The sequence below is a fragment of the Cyprinodon tularosa genome, unplaced genomic scaffold (genome assembly GCF_016077235.1).
Source record: "Cyprinodon tularosa strain WSP-4 unplaced genomic scaffold, ASM1607723v1 ctg35, whole genome shotgun sequence".
NCBI classification, from domain to species: domain Eukaryota; kingdom Metazoa; phylum Chordata; class Actinopteri; order Cyprinodontiformes; family Cyprinodontidae; genus Cyprinodon; species Cyprinodon tularosa.
This window is the reverse complement of record NW_024039063.1, coordinates 962,873-984,352: the sequence shown is the minus strand read 5'-3', so window position 1 is coordinate 984,352 and position 21,480 is coordinate 962,873. Positions and strand designations below refer to the sequence as shown.

General features: G+C 35.6%; 1 protein-coding gene across 1 annotated transcript in view; it reads right to left on the bottom strand.

Moving 5' to 3' along the window:
• The window catches only part of bcar3 (BCAR3 adaptor protein, NSP family member), an 83,912-nt gene extending 65,078 nt beyond the window's left edge, over nucleotides 1–18,834 (bottom strand). The window contains exons 1-3 of the mRNA XM_038295020.1: nucleotides 18,689–18,834; nucleotides 9,313–9,481; nucleotides 2,366–2,480 (exon numbers count right to left, since the gene is read on the bottom strand). Of these exons, the coding sequence (XP_038150948.1) occupies nucleotides 2,366–2,480; nucleotides 9,313–9,481; nucleotides 18,689–18,750 (346 nt within the window). The 5' untranslated portion in view covers nucleotides 18,751–18,834. The remainder of the gene's footprint in view (nucleotides 1–2,365; nucleotides 2,481–9,312; nucleotides 9,482–18,688) is intronic.
• Between the last annotated feature and the right edge of the window lie 2,646 nt (nucleotides 18,835–21,480).

Sequence of the window (21,480 nt, the reverse complement as noted above, 5' to 3'; positions counted from 1 at the left end):
TCTCTGCACCAGCCCACCAGCTTCTCCACCTCCTCTCTGTAGTTCTGTTCGTTGTCTCTGATGAGGCCCACTACCTTCATGTCGTCTGTATACTTCATGATGTGATTGGTGGTGAATCTGGGAACGCATCATGTGTCATCAGGGTGAACAGCAGGGGGCTTACAGTAGGACGCAGCCCTGATGGGAGCCTGTGCTTAGGGTGAGGACATCAGAGGAGTTCTGTCCGACCCGGACTGACTGTGGTCCATTTGTGAGGAAGTCTAACAGCCAATTGCAGAGGGGTGTATTGAATCTCAGCTGTGGGCCATCATAGAATGATTATATAGGGTATTTGGTGTTGGTCCTAAAGGTCTCTGAATAGGGTGTGTAACATTGGTTGGGCTGAAAAAAAAAATTAACTTGCATGGCATAGGGACCATTTTCATTATTCCTCTTCATTTTATCTCAATTCTCCCATTCTGCTGTATTTGTTAGTTCACTCTCTAACCTTATGCCTTTCTCTGCTTTTTGGCTGTGACAACATCCTTGAGAGAATATCAGCTGTGCTGCTGCCATCAACACCTTTGTTTATAGAATTTGGATTTTTTTCTTGAATAGTGTAACCCTATTTAATTGTATTTCAATGTATATTTTATTTTTGCTAATTTGCTTGAAAAGCAAGCTGTTTTTTTTCATAGGCTGTGAATTTACAAAAATATAAAGTTCTAAAACATCTTATTTTGTTTTATTGTAAACAAAAAATATTACATCTATATAATTATCATGCAACACTGGTCTAAAACCTGTGCTTTTCAACTTATTAACTTAACTTATTTTGTACTTTTACTCAAGTAAAGAATGTGCTTTTGACAGTTCTGGTCATAGCAAAGCCAACAGAAAATGTGCAGATCATTATGCTTTTTTTTATATATATATATAATGACTTCTCAGTTTCACTTGAACTGAAGAATCCAACCATTCTTTGTTGTTACTTGGAAATGACAAAAACCAGTCATGATAAATATGCAGAGATTGGTTTCACCATCAACAGCAGAAAGTACACAAAACCTAAAACCAAAAGGGCTTGAATATGTGTGAAGTATGAACATGTAGGAGCCAGTTCTGCTATTATAACCTGTAATTGTTCTTACTGAGGTATCTCTAATTGGACTGCTGCAATTTATCTCTGCCAACAAGGAAAGTACCTGGCAGATGTAGACACAAAGAATGGAAAAGATTATATTGGCTGAAACTACATTTAAACCGTAAAATATAGACCTCTGTTTACAACCTCAAGTTAATGAAGAAGAAATAGTTTTTATTAATAAAAGTACAAATTAAATTAACTTTACAAAATTTTCTTTAGACTTAAGAGGCTGACAGGATTTCTTTTTTAAGACAAGACTGGAAAGTTTCCTTCTTAATAAGCTTATTAGAACTGGATCAAAAGAACCCTGAAATATTGCTTAGTGTTGCTACTGAAAGACCTCCTGTGAAGCTCAAAGTACATTCCCTTCACCTCCCACCTTCTTTCTTTGAGCACTTGCATCTGAAGTAGCCAACCTTAGTGACTTCTTCTATCCTATTTTAACTTCTGTGAAAACTTCCAAGACAGAAATAGTGACAAAAGTAATTCAGTTAAACTCATGGTCTGTCAAACACATTTAAATATAAAGAATTCAGATCTATTTCAACGTGGTGTGTAGTTTTATATAAGTCATGTCAGTCCAGTCAGACCGGAAAATTACAGGGTTGAAAATCAGATGTGAAACTTTTTGTCATCCTTGGTTTCTACAACTGCTTAGAGAAAGATGCCCTCTAAAAAATGTTCAGCGCAACCAAGAGAGACGGGATGGTTTTTGAGGCAATGCAATCAACACTATGATTTGTTTTGATTGTGAATTGCTCATTTGATTCTCTATTCTAGATGATGTCAGCCTTTCATCTTGTTTGCTAACAGCGTTGTTGACAAAAAAGATTAACTGTTATAATGTTGTTTCATGCATGACTCAGTCACTTGGATGACATAGAGACTTTGGAGTGTTATTCAGTGAAAACGGTGCAAACAAAGCTGCTTGTCTCTGTGTGTCACCTAAAGCTGTGGGTCAGAAGACAGAGGAGTGCTGAGGCCCAAAGTCCTGCTGGGTTTAATCACTTTTATAGGTGTGTGAGACTTTGTATGTGTGAGACAGTAATGTCCTCAGCCAGAAAACACTCTCTCCTTCAGCAGAACCCCAAGGCATAAGCATGTCCCCACATGAGAGTCATGCTATCTCTCTCCATCTGATTAGCCACTTTTTAAGCAGAAAGGGACTCAAAACTGGTTGGGATAACAGATCTTTCTAGTTTGTCTGCTAAGTTTTTTTGTATAAAACAAACCGAGTACCTCTCCTCTTCTCTCGCTCTTGAAGGAGATGCAGGGAAGTCAGGAGGTGCAGCCGATGGAGATGATTGTGGACGCCAAGCTCCAGGAGGTCATATTCTGAGAGATGGAGCAGATCCTGGAAAGCATCACAAAGCAAGATTACCTTAAACATACAACTGAAAGATTTATATACATGGTATTAAAAATAAAAACTTTATTTTACTAGAATGGAATCAAATTTAAGTGTTTCATCACAACCCAGCATGGATTATTAATAGTAACTATTCTTGTCTAAGGTCCGTTTAGGGTTACAAATGTGATTTCTGATTGCTAAATGCCAAAGGTAATGGGGAACTTTAATGATCATTTCTGATGTTTAGTTTAAAATTCAAAACTTTGCATACATTGATGCAACATACTAGGGCTGCAACTAAAGATTATTCTGCAAATTGATTAATCTGTCGATTATTTTTTCAATTAGTAATCAGATTGCCAAAGGTTCTTTAAAGAAGACTTTTTACGAAATCAAACCAGATGAAACTAAAACTTTTCCACTTGCGGAGGCTGGGTAGAGCATGTTAACAGATGAAATGGATTTAAAGAAAATCTTAAATGCAAAATGTTGACATATATATATATATATATATATATATATTTTTTTTTTACAATTTTGTATAATTACTGCTCTGTCAGCTTAAGGCACGTTTTAGAGTCTCTATACTCCAGTTAACGATTAATCGATTACTGCGGTTATTTCAATAATCATGATTAATCAGATCAATTGTTTCAGCCCTACAACACACCTATCCTTCGTATAATAGGTTGGAAAACTAATCAAGAAATATTTAGGCAAGATGTTATGAAGGGAAATGTGGAGCTCCACAAGTTTAGGTCACCAGTAGGTAAAATTCCTGCATGCCTAAAAAAAAAAAAAAAAAAAAAAAAAAAAAAAAAAAAACCCAGTTAGCTTTTCAAATAATTATTTTTCACCACAGAACATAAATATGTTGTAAAGATGCTGAAGCTGGTAAATCAGCTCAGCACTGATGTGTGTTGGAAATACTTAGAAAGGAAGAAGCTACAACTTCAAAAGAAAGACTTTAGATCAGAGTTTGCAAATGCTTTTAAATACAATAATCTTAATTTTTGGGACAGGGCCTTTTTTCATAATGGACATGATACCATTTGCAGAGGAAGGGAAAACTTTCAAGGGTAAAAGCACCATTACATCTGTGAAGTTCATGACTGACAAGATCAAGATGCTGTCAGGGTTGGCTGGGGCTCTTCAAATTATGTGGAACATAACATCTCACAATCTCATCCCATCGGCCATGCACGTAAAGCTCAGGTGCAGAAGGGTTTTCATAACAGTTAATGGTTCCAAACACATCAGCAGTAGTTAGAGCAAAACAAACCCCCATCCCAAAGCCATGATCTTGGTCTGTGGGCCAGGCGTTGAATATCAGAGAGCTGTGGGTCAGAAGATGGAGGAGTGCTGAGGCCTGCAGTCCTGCTGGGTTTAGTCACTTTAAAGCCCGGCGTACACTGTGCGATTTTCGGGGCGATTTTCCAGTCATGCAAGAATCTTTTGATCAGCCCGACTTTCAGCCTGATCGTGCGTCGTGAGTCGTATAGTGTACTGAGGGTTACAAGCGGTGATCAGCCTCTCACGACCACCTCCCGATCAGGAATCATGAGGTCGGGAGAAAATCAAGCATGTTTGATTTTATGTTACTCCACACCACAACGCAAGAGGGACAATCACCAACTAGCTGTGGGTCTAGATACGGCTGAGACGGTGATGAAGTGGGGGCAAGTTTGTGTGACAATGGAGGGACATGAGGGCGAAAAAGAGCGGGAATCCAGGTGGAAAACAAGGTCCCAGCATTCTTGCGTACCTCTCTTTTCTAGCTGGTCCACATTCACGATTTGTTTTCCACAACGGTGGTCATACAAACCAAATAAGGTAGGGTACCAAACGGGAAACGCGCATAGTGTAGAGCGGATGTAGATTTGACCAATCAGAGGCCTCCTGTCTGCGGTCATCTACAATTTTGGAGAGGTGCACCAGAGACTCAGCGGAAGTGGCGGGGTCATATTTGCGTTCACTGCAACACACACGCAGACGACCTGGTTTCTGAGTATAAACCAGCTTTAAGGTGTTAAACACCTTGGCAAGAACACATCAACATGTGACTGGGAACCTTCTAATCTTGCAGGATGACAACCCAATCAGCCCTGTTGCCCCCTGTTACTCTTGTCTACTGAGACAAAAGAAGTTACATTTAACATCCTACTTTAGATCTCATAAGTGGAAGAAAAAAAAAACTAAATATCAATCAACACACTGCATGTTAAATGATGCAAAGTTTCTTATTTTCCCAAAAGCATTGCTACAGTTAAACACCTCTGCATGCTTAACAGCCCACCATACAAACAAGCTGCATCAAATATATACATTTAGGCATTTTCCAGGTAGTCAGTAGACAGTAAAACAAGAATTGTTGCATTTGTTCAGCTAATAAAAAAAGCATTAGTCCTCAATCAAATTAGTAAAAAACACAGGACAACAATCTTTTTCATTGAGGATGTTGAAAAACAATCAGTCCAGGCAGCTTTGTGGCTCCAGAACAGTTGAAGAAAAACCCTAGTGACCACCCCAAAAGTGTGCCTTCCTGTCATTACAATCTCTAAGCACATGAACAAACACACCTTCAGCGCTCATTACCATTGACTCAATTAAAGTCTGAAGCAGACAGAGACCTCTTTTCTGAACACCTCTACCAGACACCAGTTGTTAAGTGACATAGCGCCTGCTTTCACAGGTAGTTAACCCCACTCGAAATAAAATCTTCTGCTTGAAGATTCTCCAAAAAAAATACTTTTTTTTTATTATGATAAGAACTGATTTATTTCTCCGACACACACATAAAGGAAGCAGACAGCTGGCAAACCCATCAACATTATCAATTAAGAAAATTATGCAGAGGAGTAAATAATTAACGCAGTATTTCAAAAGTTATGAGGAAACAACCAAGGGTACATAACTTCCACCCAAGGCTGCCACAAAACCAAAGAAAAAAAACTAAAAACAATAAATCTGTACAATAGGAGAAATTTTATGTGACAAATATGGACAAAAACTGCAGAAGTACAATATATGGTTGAATAGAAAAACAAAAAATACAGCTTTCCAGCTGATCACTGCAGTTAACATGCCCAGACAGGTTAGTAATAACATGTTGGCTAAAAAGCAGTCTCTACAAAAGCAGATAGCAGGCATATCTGTCCCTCCATCTTTCCCTCCTGTGATCTTTCTCATCTCCTGTTGAACAGAACAGCAAGTTGACATGTTGACTTTTGTTATTCTCTTCCAGATCACACTGAGCTGAACAACAAAATAAACTCTCATGCTACTACTTTAGAGAGTTGATACAGGAGTCCAAGGATGTTGGTTTTGCTTGGGTAAATGTTTGGGTTGATAAAAAAAAACTGAATGAATGAATTAGGAGATTCAAATGACAGGGCAGTGATGCAGGAATGCCTCTGGACAATACCCACTTAATCAAGCAGATTTTAGCTGAATCTATTATAAATGAACATTGTGTTGTTCAAACTTGTTTTTATATATAAAATCTAAATCAATTGTCATTGTATTACATCCATAAAATTCCATAAAATTCCAAAATCCAATAAAATTATCAGAGTGCTTGTGTGACAAATATATTCACATAAATTTCACATGTTTGAGAAAAAACTACACTTTCTGATGCAACCAGCTCTTGTTTTTAAGCCATATCTCATTAGCTTATCTAATTGTTGGAATTGTACTGCTTTGTATTTTTTTGTTTGTTCCTTTTTTATTGCTTGTTTTGTTTTATATAAATAAGTCTCTTTTGAAAATGAGACTTATGTGAATACCAGTATATATATATATATATATATATATATATATATATATATATATATATATATATATATATATATATATATATATATATATATAAAAAAATAAAAAATAAAATCCATGCAGTAATTTTTGGAAAAATAAAAGAAGAAAATGCCCTGCTTTCATATGAATTTAAAATAAAAGCAGCTGTTGTTTCTGTTTTTGTGATGCATTAACAAAACATCGAAATGAGTGCTAAAAACATAACACACTATGAATAAAAGCATTAAGAGTCTTTTGCAATATGTACATGTTGGAATTTGGTGGTTGTATGATATCTAGTCGATTTAGGGGAAAATGGTTGTTTTCATAATAAGCCTGATTATCTTTGAGCCACTGAACTCAATATTGTTGTTACAACATACAGAAGGAGTTACACAATGCTACTCTAAGCTAATTATAACATAGAAATTGTAAAAAAAAGGAGATTAAAGTTAAATTTTGTTTTAAAGGCTATGATAAATAGACAACTGTAATAGCTCCTGTAATACTTTATTTAATTTAGACTTGATTTTAAGCAATAATTATTAAACAAATACAGCAAAATTCAACATTTATTAACAAAAAGCCTTAAATGACCAAGCTAAGTCTTATAGCAGAGATGTGATTGTTCCTCATGTTCCTTACAAAGCACTTTGCTCTCAATCTGCAGGCTTACTGGTGGTTCCTAGAATTTTTAAAAATAGAATGGGAGGCAGATCTGTTAGTTATCAGGCTCCTCTCCTGTGGAACCAACTACCACTTTTAGTTCGTAAGGCAGATACTTTGTCTTCTTTAAAGGCTAGGCTAGCCAGTTAGAGTGCTCAGGTTATCCTGAGCTATCTCTATAGTTATTCTGCTATAGGCTTAGATTGCTGGAGTATATAGAGGTCATTTTTCATCATTCTGCTTCATTCAATTTCTATTCCCATTCTGCAGTATTTGTTAGTTCAACCTCTAACATTATGCTCTCTCTGCTTTTTCTGATCATAGTAGCTTCAGCTGATCTGTTCTGTGACACCATCCTGGAGAGAAATATCAGCTGTGCTGCTGCCATCAACACCTTTGTTCATGGATGTTAAAGCTTGGCCTGTTTTTCAGTGTAGTCCTGTTTCTCTTAATATGACTAACTATAGTGCTCTTTTTTGCCTCTGACATGGGAACTGGGCTCGGAGTTCGTCTGTATGGCTATGTGTGTTTCCTGGATGGGGCCGCCTGTGGAGCTGGTTAAGTTACCTTTGTTATCTCGGCTTCTTTCTGTATGTCTGCTTCCATCTCCTTGAACCCCAGTCAGCCTTGAAGGATGGCCAATAACACTGAACCTGGTTCTGCTGGAGGTTACTTCCAGTTAAACAAGAGTTTTCCTCTCCACTGTTTCTACATGCATGCTTGGTGTGAGGGATTGTTGAAAAGTAAATGAGTTGATGCCATCAACAGGCTTTCCTTAGAAAGAAAACTTTGAACCAATCCAACTGTATGATCTGGTTGAATTGTCACTATAAAGTACCTTGAGATTACATATGTTGTGAACTGGCGCTATATAGATAACTTGAATTGAATTGAATTTTCCAAACTTAAAGATATTCAGCATCTTCCTGAGGTCTGCTATGGTTGCTCGAGAATAGAACATGTTTTCTTGTCTTCATTTTTTACATTATTTTCCATTCTTCACACTACTAGTTTTCCATTCTCTAATGCACTGCGCTTAAGAAAAACGTTAGCAGCAGGTAATGGAATAACTAATGTTTTACACAGCCTCATCAATCTCATCTCTCAGCCAATAGCAGTGCAAGATTCAGAATGAAGCTGGTAAATGTCTACATGTACAAATAGCCTCCACACCAATAGGGCCATTCAGTGTAATAGGCCCCCGATCAAGTTTTATTAGGCTGCTTTATTAAACTGCTGTGGGAAACACTCTTAAAAACCTTCACTCTTCACACGGGCATTCTTAGACTAGAGAGGATTTCCAACACAACCGTTACTGCAACCCTGGAGAGTGAGATTTTTTTTAATTCTCAGTTAAACTTTAGCATTAGGTGCTTAAAGTCATTAAACTCAGAGCAACAAGTAAGTGCCTTGTTTTTCCAAAATACTTTCATTCAAGACTATTCTTTAGACTGCTGACTTTGGCTTTTAATTACATCTGAAGAAAATGGAGAATAAAAAACAGACAGAGGTGAGTTTCAAAAGGTTTGAGAGTCAAATGAATAAACTTCCCTTAAAGGAAAGATTCATTTTACTTAGGACATAAAACACAGAATTTAAAGCCCCTTCGTAAAAGTATTCACACCTCCTGAACTTCACTTTGCATTATATTGCAGCTACAACTACTGATATAATATTTAATCTATATGAAAATACCTCTTTATCTATGTTATAGATCAAAGGTTTGATCATCTTAAGACAATCTATCAATTGATATTTGGAAAATAGCTTAAGCACAGCGACGTTGAATGTAGAGCTTCTCTGAACAGCATCTCAAGTCTTCCCACACATTATTATTCTGGGTTTGGGCTAAACTTGAACTATGCTCTTCTAACAGTGTATATTAAGCTAAACCATTGCTCTGTTGCTCTGATAGCAAATAAGGCCACTGTTGCTCTGAAGGGGGTTTGTGTTTAGTTCTGTTTATCTTCCCATCCACTGTAAACCATTTTCTCTGTCACTGCTGAAAAAAGGTCCTAACAGCATGATGCTGCCACTACTGGGTTTGATGACGTTCAAACAGTGGTTTACATTTTTAGTTTTTCACCACAATTTTGTCTAAAAGACCACCACACTTTCCTCCATCTACTGTTCCCTTTATATGGCTTTCAGCACACTATAAATTGGAGTTCTTATGCCTTTTTCCTAAAGGAGCATTAATCTATACTGCTGTTCCCCAAAGGACAGATCAGTAGTGTATGCAAAATACGATAAGGGATATCGCAACTGGCCCAGAATCAAATCAAGTTCATAAACCTTGGTCCTTGGACCTAGATATAATCTAGTTGCATTGAATCTACATTCATTAAATAATGTGAAATGCTTGTATTACCTCTACACCATCATATTCCTGCTCCAACACCACGCAGTACTGAGGCAGTCCAAGTTGGCTCAGCCAGCGGGATATAGATTGGTGCTTCATGGTGATGCATTTAACCACACAGGAATGCAAACAGATGCAAGAAAGCTTTACAGCTAAAAACGTCTCCCTTGAATGGACCCTGAAACACATAAAGGATAAAATCATTTAATTTTACGGTTTCACTGATAATTTCAGTTAAGGTTTTAAAATTAAATAAAAACAAACACAGAGTAAAACAATTAGAGGAAAAACATTTTTCTTTACTTTCTCAAAATGCTTGAGTAGATGTTTAAGGCAGTTGCTTCACTTAATCTTAGATACAGACATTAAAACAACTTATCCCTCCCTCTCATCACTCTTGCCAAGTGGCCTTTCACAGCTAAATGCAATGGAATTCATTAGTTTACTTTAAGGCTTTTTGGACAACACACCCTGACATGAATACTTTACATTCACTACATTTTCTCAGGAGGAAAAAAAAGGAAAATCTGCACCAGGAACAGCTTGAACAGAAAATGTCAATTAATTCCTGCTTCACTGCAAAAAGTCTAGAAATAAGTAAAAAAAAAAATCTTAATTTAAGTGTATTTACCCTTGATTTGAGTAGGAAAATAAGATTATTTGCCAATGATATGAGCATTTTTACTCTCAAAAACCCTAACCCATTAGGGTTTAACACTAACCCATTGGCAAAGTGTCTCACTTACCTCCTCAATTCAAGACAAACTCCACCTATTTTAAGAAAAATGGTTTATTTAGATTTACATATTTTGCAGTGTTTGATTTTAGTTTTCAATTGCTTAATGAAACCTTGAATAATTGAGTTGAGCAATTTTTCATAATATGACACGAATTGTTTTAATCTGGTAAATTACAGTACCATCAACAGCTTTAAATGGATCACAAGCAAATGTCAATGCATAAGGGCAAAACCATGATGCAATGGCAAGGCTAGGGTTTAAAAAGGACTGAATGGGCAACAGGTTTTTAATATCTAGGTCAACAAGACTAAATTGGCCCAAATTTTTGTCTCAGCTGGGGAAAATACATGCAAAGGAATATATATTAAACATTTAAAACTTCAGCTTTTTTAGCATGTTTCAGCTGAAACATTGCACAGAAAACTAATTCAAGTATTTAACACTCAACGTTTTAGTCTTTAGAATAAATGTTAGAGTTCCAAACACTCCCTGTGATGGCGGCTCGGTCTTAACAATAAGAACAACACCAAGAATTAAACACTGTTCCTGAGGTGTGAGGTAAAACAAAGAGTGCTTTAATATGTTGTTGTAATCTGTGCTAATATTGCTAACCAAATAATGTTTTACAAAAAATAACAAGGGAAACAAAAAGTAACAAGCATAATATGATAAAACTGTAAATATTGATGTTACTGCAAAACAAAGTTTAACAAGAGCTTTACATCAGTTACTTTATAAGGCAATAAAAACAATCTAGAGATTAAAATCGTCCTGCTTCTTGTTCAGATATTGATGTATGCATTGTGATAAAACATTTCTCTGAAGACAAATTGGCAAGCAGTTGATGTATAAAATCCAGTCTATTCCAGTTTATTCTGCTCAGGCCTTAGAAGCATAGGGGATTACGCACTTTGAAAGCGTGTTTCATATTTATTCTCTTCTACACAAACATTCTTTCTTTTAGATTATTCTCCATAAAAAAGTTTAAAGGTATTTTTTTCACAAAATGTTCTCATGATAATAAGGCAGCTACTGTAAACTGTAACTAATGCAGTTAATGATCGGTTTCAGTAACTCAACATTTGTGTTTCCTTATGCTCATGGTTTCATTCTATATAAGATAAAATAGAAATAATTAAACAATAGTGAAGGATGCATACAACAAAGTAACTCAAACTTTATTTTATGGTTACTTTATCTGTCTGTATGCAGTAGAGATGAGTGTGACCTGCATGTGCTGCGTGACATGGGTGGCAGGGCACACATGGATGCTGAAGGTTTTAAAGTCCTCTTGTTTTACGTGCATTGCTACTCAGTGTGTGTGGGAACATGACATCAGTAAAAACAGAACAAAGAAAGCGTTACTGCTGATGCCGAGGACGTGTGGTAAACCCCTCACCCCATCCAAGCTCATTTCAAGATGTCACAGGAAAATGTGTGATGTCAATAAAGGTTATCAGACCCACAGCTCTCTAGGATTCTTTCACATCCATCCATCATCTGGAACCATTTGCCTTTTTGGTCTATTCTATGAATGTGTTTGTTAGAGGAGGAGAGCTCATAGAGAAGATGGACATCTGTCAGGGTCTACCACTGTATCTAGTTTAACCTAATGGAAGATTGGACACCATTTCATTCAGTCATACCTCTGCCTCATTCATCCTGATATGTTCTGTAATATCAGCTTCTCTAAATCTCTAAAGTTATGTGTCGGGCAGGAAAAGACAAAAAATTGGGTGCTTTGTTTTCCTCTTAGAATCTATATCATCATCATCATCATCATCATCATCATCATCATCATCATCATCATCATCATCATCATCATCATTATATCACCATCATCACTATCAAGATATATTGGGACAAAAGTAATTATCCACAAATTCATCATATTGTACTGCTTGCATTGGACTATTTGTACCTCATAAGGGCATATTTTTATTAACAATTCTGCACACACTCTTGTACAAAGCTTTTAGCACCATTTGCAATTTCTTTATAGTATCCAAGATGCACTTTATGCTGATGTTGCGAGAGTGCATGAGGATTCCCTAACATTTTTCGTTCCAGCTAATGCATCATCTAATAACATCCTGAACTGTACTGCAAATCAGTTTGATGTAGAGCCAATTGCATATAATGTTGGAAATTGCTGTGAACTATTAATCTCATACACATAACATGTTTGCCTCAATGCAGAAAAAATGCATTTTAGATTAAATCCAATTTAATGCTGAATAATACATTTTGTCTTTGTTGTAAAAAACTTATAAGGTTGGTAACCACAACATTTTATGATAAAAAATAGATTTAAAGCTTAAAGAAGTATAAAGAAACCTATATAGTTACATTCAACGTAAGGATGTTTAATGCTTTTTAAGAACCACAGTTCAAATTTTTGGATTATCAATTTTATACAACTTTTTTTGAGAGAAATCCCCAGTATACCAACAAAACAATTAAATAATTAACATTGCCCAGTCTTAGCCTAACTGTCTTTGACTATTAATTTGCAGGGAGAACACACACAAATATCCATGAAGTGCATTAAAACTGAAATGCTGGTGAAGATTCTCAGTCATCCAAGCCATAGTCATTACAAAAAAAAAAAAAAAACCTTAAAAACAAACCGCTGGACTTTGTTTTCCAAGTTTGAAGACGTTTCGCTTCCCATCTAGAAAGCTTTCTCAATTAAAAATGTCTGGAGTAGACATCTTGAATTGAGAAAGCTTTCTGGATGGATTCCAAGTCTTCAAACTTGGAAAACAAAGTGCAGTGTTTTGTTTTTTTTTAAACTTTTTTGGGGTATTTACACTAAAATCTACATTTTAAAATCCTTTAAACACCTTGTAAAACAGCATTTTCTCAGCATACTGAGTTTTGGGGTTAAAAAAATATCACAAAAATCCATTTTATGGGCTCTTAGGGCATTGACAAAGATTTTTGAACAGATGTCAGAGCTTCTTTAGAGAAACTGAGCGCAAGTCTGGTTGCCTCAGATTTGGTCCTGTTTTGTGATTGCATATCCAATTGTTTTAAAAGGGGAGACCTGAATTAGTCAAAATTTAAATAGAAAAGTCTGACCTTTAAGACATTTCCAAATTTAATTTATTCTTTAAAAAACCTTCAGTGAGTCATCAAGTATTTACATTTTTTTTTTATTGCCTTTTTTTTATTTACTTACAATATCTAAAGTTACATCTGGCTTAAGGTAGATGCCTTTCATTGACTTCAACAAAAAAGACCTTCTGCAAAAATCTGCTTTATAGTATAACAAGTAATAGCATAAGCACATTTTAACTAGCTGGAAAAAACTTTGTGTACACTTTTGTAAATTTCTCTCGGTTGCCACAGCTGTGCCTATTGGCGTTATTACTTTCACTTCTTTAAAAAAGACATTAGGTACAGGGAGCAAATTTAAGTGAAACTGTGCCTTTGTGATCAAAGCTGAGCCATCGAGTCTAAGAGATTTAATGACTGGAATTAAGTGAGAGGTAAGTGCAGCACCCGGATGCCAGTGAAACCACTCTGTCTCCTTGTTTGTCTTTTACTACTGACATCAAGACGTTTCAGTGCATCTTTTAGCCAGATGATGGAAGTTATGACTGAGTAGCAAAGACTACCGAACAGATGTGTTTCATTTTGCCACACTGAAGCTCCTACCCAACTATCAGTGGTTTATCTCATAAAACCTTAAGGGGTTACACATGGCTGTTAGGAAAATCCTGGAAGATAACAAAGGAGGTCACCAAATTCGTGGATACAATCTGAGCACTAAGGGAAAGGAGAGCAAAATTACATACAAACTGACTTATGGTGTTTGACTGCTGGGGTTAAATTAAAACAAGGGAATTTTGTAATAATATGCTCACTATTAAAGTATAAACCGATCCCTTAATCCGTCCCTCAAGAGTTCCTCTTTCTCTCTTCTTCCTGTTTTTTGACCTCGGCTGTTTCCCATGACCACATGTCTCTGGAGCACAGTCACAGCATCCACTTTATCCTAGAATATAAATAGACTAACTCGTTTTATGATCCAAACAGGCCTGGCTGTTTGACAAATACTTGCTACATACCAAAGTAACTATGGCAGAGAACAAACTTGGAGAGCAGAGCACCTAAAGAAGCATCAGAGGGTAATTTTTCCTTTTACTTAACCACTCACTTATGCCAGCATTGGCTGCCCTCTATAGTCCAAGGGCATCCATTTTACCAATCACATTAGAGTGACAAAGAACCTAGAAGATTAAATTAGGCTGCAAAAATAACATCAGCATCACCACCATCCAGAACGCGCCAGCTCCTCTTACTCAGCAGGGTGTTGTGAGGAGTTTGTACTAAAGGGGGCAAATGACACTACCAAAAAACAGAAGCTTGAACAAAAGCATAAGTTTTCTAAACCCAATTTTTTTTCACTCAAAATGCAACTGGATTAATGTTACAAACTAGCAAGAAGTTTGACTTTAGATTAGAAGTAAGAATGCTTTTAATTTGTCCTTTACAACCCAAATATTAAGCATTTTGTCAGGCATAAACCAGGCTTATGACTCTCCGGTCTAAATAAGACAAGACCAATTCCTGCACAGGAGTGGTGAGTTTACATTTGCAGCAAAGTTTCCCATAATGCAACAGTGCTTTTCTGTAACCATACAATCAAAACTGCAGCCACAATAGAGTGATATTTTAGTCATGTCCCTAATGAGCTAGATATATCTTTACAATTTCAAACTGGCTGCTGTAAAAGCTGTTTTTTAAAACAAGACATCTTTGAGTTATATTTGTAGTTATCTGATTGGTTTTTATCTGTAACCACTGACTGTTAATCCCATCCTTTCCTGTATTTAGATGCTTGTCAGAGGACCACATCTACAGCTACTAAGAACTTGCTTGCCTGTGGGTTTTATAAATGAAAATGTATACCTGTTTTTAAATGGTGAAGGTACAGATTGAGTAGGTCAACATTTTTCTCATCAAATATATTTCTAATGAGCCTAATGACATAATTAAACCAGATGCAATAACCCCCGTAATCGATGCAATGAGATAAATAAAAATCAAGCCAAATGTGATCTGGAATGATGTGGAATGAGAGAAGGAATCAATCTAAAACATTTTATGAGTCCTTTCAACTGTGTCCATATTCAAGGATTGCCAGATCAAAGTCATCATGACTTACCCACAGATTTGGGAACTTTTTTTTTTTAAATAACATATGCCCTTTTTGATTCAGCAAAGATTCTACCTGGGTACCGCTTGAAATCGAGATATTGTCACCCTCGTTTTCTCTGTGTCTTAGTTCCATTAAATATATATCCTTCATCATGTCACTATTACCATTTCAGGCCTTCGCCACCGAAAATAAAAACAATAATCTCTTTCACATGGTGTATTTCAACCACTTTATTGGATTTCATTCAAAATAGCTGAGTATCCTTGGCTACATGTTTGGGACCGTTGTTTTGTTGCTAAATCCTCTCTATTTATCTACAGATTATCAAAAATGTCTCAACATGCTTGTCATTTATCTTTTTTCAATCATGTAAAGCAGAGTATCTTATTCTGAAACAAAGCTCCACTGCATGATTTGATCTAAATTTACATGCAGTACCATTCCTCCTCTGAGCACTGTATCTGCAATGACATTCATTGAGTTACATTTTTATCCCCTCTTACCAAACCACAAAATTTCAGTATTGTTCTGGCTTGTCCAAATGTTCTGTCGCAAAACATGATTTTTTTTTTTCTTGTGTGAAGAGTTGACATGAAGGCTTAGAAAAGAATCCCTGCCTGTGCTTCTGGGGGAAAAAACAACAACTACTGTATGTGCTCAATTTACATTTCTAAAGCCCATGAAACGTGGTCTATCATTTAGAGAATATTCTAACATTTTTTCCAAGTGTGATTTCTTGGCATTTCTGGCATACCATATGGAGAAGCTGGTTTTTGGCATTTGCCAGGTCAGTTTAACTTAAGACTGTATTCAATCTCATTTATTTTGGTTGATTGACTCCCCAATGGCATCCCTATGTGTCTCTGATAGAATAGAAAATTGTGGTGAACGGTGGAGTAAATAATTTGTATGATATGATTGTTGCAAAGCACCTTGCTAATGAGAAACCTCTTGCATATTCCATTAATTACGACTAAACAGCTGGTTTAAATTTATGCTGAAAAAGGGCGGGATAACTTTCCAATGACCAAAAGATTCAAATTGGTTTGGAATTGGCTTCATACAGTCTTATTTCATGTTTTCAGTTCTTATTTCCTGTGTCATCCCTTCATTATTACACATAAAACCATTTATAGACAAATGTGTTTTCTTTCCATTGTTTTAATGGATTGTGTTTGTTAAAGGGATCAGATATTTCAGACATTTTCGGACATTTATTTAAAAACATAAATGTCCATGTGTTCAAACTTTCAGCCAAACACATTAGTTTACATTCCTCTGGTTAAAATCTATGTAAATAATTAATATTTCTAGGCTGCTGCACATCATGTCCCCTCATGTTCAGAGTCCTTGTCCATTATGGAGGACTTGCATGCTCTATTTTTTGATGATAATCAATCCGCAAAATTTCATCTTTTTTGATGAGTGCATCAGTCCCACCTAAGATACTACAACCAAAGTACTTCACTGCTTCAAGGCTGTCTTTTTTTTTTTGGGGGGGGGGGGGGGGGGGGGGGGGGGGGTCGAGTTTTATTTTACAGCACTAGTGGCTTGTTTTTCTGACAGGAAACATGCGGCAAAGGACCACGCTGCCACCTGCACGCCTCAAAGCTATCCTAAAGCATTACACACTTTTTCTACAAGTTTAACAATTATCGTTACGGTAAAACACTCCAATTTCTGTTTTATCAGACCAGAATATATTTCTGCCAAAATCAAGTAGCTTGCCCCTAAAAACCTTTAAAACTATATTAAAATTTTGAGTAATGTCTTCTCTCCCCATGGTTAAAGAAAAAGGTTGTCTCTTTTTACACAAAGTCTATAGATATCTCATTTCATTTCCCCCACAGTGACAGAGAAGAATATTTTAGGTGTAATCATACAAGAAACTTGCACAAAGAAGAAGGGAGCCAACTTGAGACTTAATAAACCCCTCTGGTGTTGTCTTCTCAGTTTCTTTCACTGTTATTCTCAGCTGTGTTTTTCACCTTTTTCCTCACCTTGTGATTTTTTTTTCTTCCTTGCATTACAAAAATTATATAAATTGCATGTTTTTTTATGTTTATATTTATGCAATTTTGTCTTCTGGTTTATGCTCAGAGCTTTGTAAAGACAAAGTACATGCAACTTTTTAAATGTTATGTCTACAAGCATTTGCACGCACAGACGATGCCAGAGGCAATTCATGAAACTCAGGATTTCATGAAGCTATCTTTGCCCATCTTGGTGTAAGTCTCTTATCTCAGACAGATATTCTAACACACAGGTGCACATCAAGCATGGCTGGACTTGTAGATGCAAAGCTACAAAGAAGCAAACATCTATATTCTGGCATGGCAACCAACTTTCACTATACATCACTAATTTTCATTTGGTTTGGACTTGTGCCACAAAGGGATCAGATGTTTTTTTTTCTTGCTCTGCTATGATCACAAATTAATTTAATGTTTCCCAGGAGTTCTATTGTTATTATTTTATTAAATACAGGCTTTATTTGTTTACAAATAAGGCAATCAACTACAAACTGATTCCATTAACAGTTTTAATCTTCAGTAAAAGGACATTTCCTGTACTTTTTAAATTCACAGCATCTAACTTTATACCTCTATCTCACCCTTTATTAGAGAATGATGGGATGCTAAATTCTTATGAAATGACAGCTAATTATTTATTATGATCCCGATTGACAATAAATAAAATAATGATCAAAATCTCCAAACAATGGTCTGTTACATTAATTTTTCTTAGTGGTAGGCACAGCCACATAACAACACTACAGTTTTCTGCAAAAGTCTCATATCCCATGAGCATAAATATAAAAAAATAAATGAATCCAAAAAATCACATGTATGGGAGACAGTCAACTATGTCTAATTACTGAGCATTGATATCTGATAAATAACTACACTGGTTAAAGGAAACTATGCACAGTGTAATTAGTCATTCATTCATTCATTTTTCTTTTCTTTTTATTGTCTCTAATTAGTGATTAGGATGTGAAATACTGAAAAATCAAATTTTTCCCCCCTCTAGTCATTAAATTCAACTTTTTAAATACCCCCACTCCTTTAAATGAACACAATGACTAATTGCATGTTTAATTTCCTAAGCTGTTTCATAAATATGTTACACATTGAGGAGACATTCCAACTTTGATTTAAAAAATTTTTTTCCCATTTAATCTCTAGGACGCAAAATAACCCACAGAACATATACATTTATTTTTCATGTGCTAATAAAAAAAAGATCAAAATTTGCATCAACAGGTCACACCTCAAGCCAGCTGGAAAACAGTATCAAAAAGTAAAAATTGTGCATCTTTAGTCATTTCTACATAGACTGCAACAAAAATCAATTAAGTTTTTAAAGTTGTATCTTAATGCAGATAATTTACTTTGACAGTAAATAGACAGTAGCTTTGATAATTCTGAGATTATTTTAGAATGTATGTTATAGTTAGTAAAGCATGTCTTACCTTGCAAGCTTCGCCCAGATGCTGTTTGCGGTCTGCAGAGGACGGCTGCAGCCCTGCACCATCACAGGCGCTGAGCTGCTGGTTCTGAGCCCTCAAACGGTACAACTGCAAATCCAGTGAGTTTGCGACCCTGGGATGAAGTCTGCAGAGAACCCGTATGTCAAAACCAAGAGTGAGTTTCTGCCCGGATGCACAAAGATAAAAGTCTACCCCTCATTAAATGTGCATGCCTGCACACATCACAGGGCAATAATAATAAGCTTTGCAGAATGGGATTGTAGCGTTACCTTATGATGTAAAAGGGGAGGGGCTATTGCAAATTAAGGTGGTGCTAATTAAGAAAGATATTTCTTGAAATAGTTTAGGGGGACTTTCACAAGAAAAAAAAATTGCTTTTAGTATACCAAGACAAGATGAGTAAAAATTTGATATTTGGGTGAACGTCAAAAAATCACAGGGAAAAAAGGCTATAAATATTCTGTATGTATCCATTAATAAATAAGACAAGTGAAGCTGAAATTTTATTGAGCAACATTTTTAGGCATTCTCTGAAATCAGGTGTTTTCTGAAATGTTCAGTCAGACTTATAAACCTTTTGACAAGTTCACCGTTCATGAGCAATGTACTTTAATTGGTCTGGGACATTTTATTTTTGATTATTTTTTCAAATTATCCTCAATTTTACTAAATTATAATGTAGTTCATATTTATTCATTTATTATGATTTAATTTTTGTGTTATTTGAATTACTAGTGTGAATTAATAATTCTCTTTAATGGGCGGGTATGTAAACTTTCAAGCACAACTGCATGTTTTGTAAATACACAATTTTTTATTCTGCAATTGAAGTGATAGGATGAATCCACATGGACACAAATCAGTCTTGGCTTAGTAAGTTAAATTTAAATGGTTTTACTTTTTTATATCAATATTTATTAAATGATTTCACTTCTTTGTATAAAAATATGGCTCTTAATCAAATCTTTAAACGAAACAAGTCATTTACAAGCTCCAGTAAAACATTTTAATTTTGCACACTTGCAAATATTGAATCAGACATTCTTACGCAATTCCTGCACCCTAGTGGTATTATAAGTTAGTTACATTAACAAAATTACCATTATTTTTTTCTTCCTTTTTCTAGCCATTTCTATTAGCTGTTTGTTGTCTACTTATGAAGAAAAATGAGAGGAATCATGTTTAGAGTCAAGCAGTGTTTCCTGGATGTCGCTCTTTCATTGTTAGGGGAATAGTTTAAGAATTATAGTTCATCTATTGCTGGTAGATATAGATATTTCAGACAGTAAAATATTTTCTGACTTATGTCTTCAGGCAGGGTGATTTGCTCTTATTCTATAATGCAGGCTTTGGTGTGGTGCCTGTCAGTACCTGTGCTTTCAGCCTGAAATAAATGCTATTAGAGCCATGGCTATTATTATTTTAATATCAGCAGTTAAAGCTATATTTGTCATAAAGTTTCCGTTCAGCCATAATAATGAAATAGACGGTTCCTGATCTATTTAGGTGTCATAAATTCATATATTTTATCTTGGGAAAAACCTTACAGAACTGATAATAGAAAAATTAAAGACAATACTGTTTTTCCTCTGAAAGCTCTCTGTGTTTTGTAGCCCAGCATGAGCGTTTTCACAGTACCCTGATAATACATGAAAAAATATTTCTGATTTAACTAATCAAAAGTGTCTATAAAATTTCCTGTCAACTTGCCACTGTTCCCCAACTAATATTACGTAGGTTGAGATAAAAAAAAAAAAAAAAAAAAACATTAGCTGGAAGTAAATGCAATTTTTTTCACTGTGAGAATGAAGATTCATTCAGAGGTTCTGGGAAGAGGAGAGGGGATTAATTGAGAAGGTCATTGTAAAACCTTTTATGCGAGAGCCTGGGTTCTTTGTTCTTGGAGTTCATCCAAAAATGCATTAATTTGATAAATATTAGCAGGCCTCTTAGGATAGCAGTCTAATATGTTATTGATTCTTTTGTTAATTACATACATTTAAAAGAATATAAAACACAGTACGTATAGTCTATCTATCTATCTATCTATCTATCTATCTATCTATCTATCTATCTATCTATCTATCTATCTATCTATCTAGATAAATAAATAGATAGATATTAATAATAATAATAAAAATAATTGAACATTGATCAGACAACAAGCGCAGTGCTCTAACCACTAGGCCAACACTCCCCCATTATTTACAACGCATGTCATCTGAATGCACTTTAAGGACTCAGTTTGATCAAATCATACAAGCAGATTGGGGACATTTTTTTTTTAATCTGAGAAAACCATGAAATTGCATTGAGTCACTGACCTGCAGAATTTGCCCCTTCTGGATGAGCATGTAAGCAGAGAGTGGACAGATGCATGCATTGTGTCATTGCTTTTGCAGCAATCCCTCTCATCAAGCATGCATGCAGCAACACTGGAGAGGAAAACTTCCCTGTAGCTGGAAGAAACGTCAAGCAGGACCAGGCTGTGAGCAGCCTTCTGTCATTCACAGGGCAAAGTAGTTCCAATGAAAATTTAACAACCAAATAATTTAGCAGATAGAAGAAAACATTAGAATCATTAAGCTATTGACACAAAATATAATTTAATCATGCACTGTGTGTTTGGTGCATTTATGCTTAAATCATCCTTGTTCTTCATTCATATGATGGGTTTTAGGGAAGTGAAGTGTAGCCTTTTTGAATAGTGGTATTGTTCTCGCTGCTTTTATCTCAGTTTTCGATTAGGGCAAATACAAGCACAAACAAGTATC